Genomic DNA, 4090 nt, shown 5'->3' with positions numbered 1-4090 from the left:
GGGTGAAGTAGACCAAGTATGAAAGGTGCGGGGGTTAAGTAAACTTTTTCCTTTCCCTAATTCCCTCCATTTCCCTTTTCTTGCTAACTTTCCAAGTAGTGGCTCATGTAGGGTAAAAATTAGCTCTTACTGTTTATTTAATTGGTAAGTAGATTTTCCTAACTGTTGGCACAAATGTGATATGAGTGCTATCCTTTCCCAGGATCTGGATGTCTCGCTCATTGGAGTATAAAGATTCTTTGAATGGTCACAAAGGGCAAGTGCGGAAACTATCGTGGAACCCCAAGCCATGTAATGGGGCTGAACACATGCTTGCTTCAGCCAGAGACGACACTCTAATTGTGTGGTCATGTACCAAGTCCCGGTGGACATCCAAGGTAATGGATGGTGTTATTTTTCAAATTTTTTGACACTCAATTCGTAGCTTAGCTAAGTTTGCCTTTACAGGATTTGAAATCAAAGGAGCATCTCAGGTCTTGCGCTTGGCATCCAGATGGGCTCGTGCTTGCTGCGGGAGACTGGAATCATGTAACATTATGGCTATATGATGAAGCCAAAGAGGAGTTCTCAGTCATGACAGAAATTCATGTAAGTGGCTTTTTTAATAAAGTGATCAATAAAATACGCCAATTCATTAAAAAATTTAGAAACTGTTTGGAGTTTGGTGTGCAAGAGTTAGATGGAGAGGTTTGGATAAGTAGTTATCAATACATCTTAGTGTGTGTAGCTACACAGCTGCACTGTCTATTTTACATGGAACCGGGTTGCATTGTTTTGACGGAAGAGTTTAGAAAGAGAAATTAGCTTGCAAAGAAAGAGAACAGGAGAAATTGTTAATGAGGCATTGTTATTTGACCATGTACTTGTGCAAGTTCTTCATTAACACTGCCTCGTTTTGTGTTTCAATCTGAATGACACCAAAACCTTCTTCCTTTTCCATTTGATGGCCATTGTTAATGCAGCCAAACGAAGTTTGAAGCATTGATGTCTGACCCTCTCCTACGAGATGGAGCCAAATTACTTTGTGATAGAGTGAACCATAATTTATATTAAATATCATTTTTATAGAATTCCATAATATACTCACTAATATTGCCTCAATCTTTGAAATACTAGCATCTGAATAATGAGGAAATTATGAGTCTTTCGTGGAATGAAAGTGGGAAGCTCCTCTTATGTTGCACCAATAAAGGGTACATAGCCATCATCAGAGAACATATGGGAGCTTATGAGGTGAGTATTAGGATGTCAATAGGTAAAAATCAACCGGTCTCATGCGCAATGTGGACTCCAGGGAGCGACAAGTTTGCTGTTGCAGCTTTTAATAGCATCCAAGTATGTATCCTCCTCAACTTAGCACATTAGATTGTTTCTAACTCATGTATTTGTTCTGAGCTCTAAAATTTTGAACTCAACAGATGTATGGGGTCAAAGATGGCAATGAGGGTGTGGAAATTCATGAGGCTGCATCTATTAACTCCAAGAAAAACAAGTAAGTTCAAAGCAACATTTAAGTAAATAAACTGTGAAGTTTGCGTTGAGTTAAATCCCTGATCAATATTGTGTAGCAACTATCATAAACATTGAGGAGTAAATGCTATTAGCTTTGGTACTCAAAATGGAAGAATACTATCCGCTGGGTAATGTCTGACACTCCTGTTCAATATGATATGTAATGTTTAAATTCTCTATTTCATGTTTTTCTCCAATTGAAGTTTGTATGAAATTAATGTGAATGCAGGGATGATTTCTGTTTAAAGTTTTGATGGCTGGACTCTAAAGGCCAAGTGGATTTAAATCCCAAGAAGGCAGCTGTCTCTAAAGAAACATGGCAGTAAGTACCATTTTGGTTTCTTTTAGCTTCCACGTGTAGGTGTAAAAAGACAATAATTAATACAAAATCACGAAACTGTAATCACCAAAAAGAAATATTGAGAATGATAGCGCTTATTTTAAACACACATACCAATAGCATGTAAATAATTACTAACATGGAGTAAGTTTACTAAATCTGCTCATCTTGATATGAACGTTAGACACTCAGATTGTCACTAATTTTCTTTCTCATGAGTAAACATTAGTGGAGTAGTAATTCCAAAGGGTGTAGATGCACCAGGGTGTAGAATAAGTGTAGAATAAGCAAAGGAATAAACTAAACTACAGAACTATGTGCACAGTATCTGATCTTCATTTTTTTCTTCACAATAATAAAGATGGTACTTCTCTAAAAGATTTAGGTCATACAGCTTTAGCACTGAGTCGATAGGGGAGGGAATGAAAAGGTTGTTAACACCTTTAGAAATTAGAAATTGATGATAAAGACACATGGTCAATAAGGTTCAACTAAATTATGATGAGTGGCTACCAAGTTTGTATATATTAAGAAACAATCATAAGTAGAAAGCTTTTATGCAACTTTTAAAAAAAATCTTTTAAAAATATATTGTATCAAATTTAATCCTTCCTTTGATGCATTCTTTTCTCAGATTCGGAACATCTCTGAACGAACACATCACAAGGATTACTTGCACAGACTGGTCAAGGTAAACAAAAAGGACTGACTTATTTCACACTTATTGGGTGGTGGGTAAATTGAGTTGTTACTTTTGGTGCAGAGTGAACAATCTTATATCTAGCGCATGCAGGGGAAGGGCCATCTGTGTGTATGAGGAAGATAAAGAGGTGGGTTTCTCCAAAACTTCTTTGGTAGTTTTAGTAAGTGATAACATGGTGAATTGTAGTACAATAATGTGCAATGTAGGTGTATGTGCTGAGTGCAAAAAGAACTAGAGCGCATAAAGAGCCTATTCATGATATCAAATGGTGCTGTGAGGTACACTAGAAATTAAGTTTTTTTGTGCATTTTAGTACTTTCGTGATGTGGTAATGTTCAGCGCTTTTATTTTTCCAGGAGCCCAATATGTTGGCATCAGCCGGAGGAGATATAGTGGTGAACATATAGACTCTAACTGGACCACATGATGAGGACATCACTTCTATAGATAAGCATTCAACTCTTCCTCCCTCTCTGCCAAGGTCTTGTTTGGAAGGTTTGTTCAATTTATAGAACTGCTCACACTTATAAGATTATTAAGCAAGTAGCAAGCAAGTAAGAGACAATGCACGTTTAACCGGGGGCATACCTCCATGTAAGACTCCCACCTTCATCATCATGGCATTCAAAAAATGAAAGTAGTAGTTCATTTAAAATTGGTCTTTCTGAAGCTTCAAACTTAAGGCAGGAACCAATAATCTTGTTCAGTTGAGGAGATAAAAACTTCCATTTAAAAAGGAAGGAAGATCCCGTTTCTTTATGAAACTCATAACTTCATCCTCATTCATTTCATTCCATCTGCATTTCAATTATGTAATATAATAAGAATATGACCACCATTGGTACTTACAAGCTATGGCCTCATAAAAAGCAAATGATTACTTATAAGCTATGGCATGTGAACATTTCATAGAAAATATATCTCAAACTCCATGAAATAGATTTTTCAGTTTTTGTGGAAGGGTTGGTCTATATTTCAGGTGCCATATATTTATTTATTATGTCATCGTCTTTGAAACAAGTAACATCTGCAGTCCTCTTATGGTCAATTAAAATACTGTTTGAATCTATGTCCACACACTTACAGCCCACATTCCACAGACCTAATGTTCCTCGAGTGATATCTTCGGTCATCCTGTAAAAGGCATTGATCATGTAGTGCCATTTAATATACGGTCAATCATCCACCAATTTAAATAAGAAGATTAGTAACGAGTAAGAAAATGTACTAACCTTAAAGTATCTTTCAAATCAAGAAATAATATTCTTTTGCTTAAAGACATATTGTAGAAATTCATGATTATCCATAGGTAATCACTATCCATGCTAGTATCATGTAGCACTGATACGTTTCTGTATATTTTGAAAGCTTTTTGAAGCAAATCAACCGTCTTCTTAAGCTCTTCGAATCTATTGGATATCCTCAGCTTCCTCGCCACTATGGTATGCGTATGTCCATCCTTTTTTCATGTAAGGTTCCTTTAAAAATTACATCACCTATTTCTTCACGGAGCTTTAAACTATGCGACTTCAGTT

The 4090-nt window shown here is 36.3% G+C and overlaps 1 protein-coding gene across 5 annotated transcripts; it reads left to right on the top strand.

Annotated features, from left to right (window-relative positions):
• The first annotated feature begins 209 nt into the window (after nucleotides 1-209).
• On the top strand, nucleotides 210-3130 carry LOC136451121 (uncharacterized). Of its 5 annotated transcripts, XR_010758551.1 has the most exons (7): nucleotides 210-377; nucleotides 448-588; nucleotides 1117-1335; nucleotides 1419-1492; nucleotides 1569-1834; nucleotides 2487-2543; nucleotides 2616-3130. XR_010758551.1 is itself a non-coding variant. In XM_066451868.1 (5 exons), exons 1-5 carry the CDS (start codon nucleotides 210-212, stop codon nucleotides 1585-1587), a joined length of 621 nt encoding a protein of 206 aa, XP_066307965.1. In that variant the 3' UTR covers nucleotides 1588-3130. The 5 variants fall into 5 exon arrangements, 1 of the variants encoding a protein (XP_066307965.1); XR_010758549.1 differs by having other exon boundaries at nucleotides 1569-1640; nucleotides 1742-3130; XR_010758550.1 differs by having other exon boundaries at nucleotides 2487-3130.
• The last annotated feature ends 960 nt before the right edge of the window (nucleotides 3131-4090 follow it).

The sequence above is a fragment of the Miscanthus floridulus genome, chromosome 5 (assembly GCF_019320115.1).
Source record: "Miscanthus floridulus cultivar M001 chromosome 5, ASM1932011v1, whole genome shotgun sequence".
Lineage (NCBI taxonomy): Eukaryota > Viridiplantae > Streptophyta > Magnoliopsida > Poales > Poaceae > Miscanthus > Miscanthus floridulus.
This window is presented reverse-complemented; position numbering and strand designations above follow the sequence as displayed.

Bases quoted from the DNA above. Each gene is read 5' to 3' on its own strand.
- LOC136451121 (XM_066451868.1), top strand. From the start codon at position 210: ATGTCTCGCTCATTGGAGTATAAAGATTCTTTGAATGGTCACAAAGGG. The intron at 589-1,116 runs GTAAGTGGCTTT...TTGAAATACTAG, and splicing joins CAGTCATGACAGAAATTCAT to CATCTGAATAATGAGGAAAT. The intron at 1,336-1,418 runs GTATGTATCCTC...TGAACTCAACAG, and splicing joins CAGCTTTTAATAGCATCCAA to ATGTATGGGGTCAAAGATGG.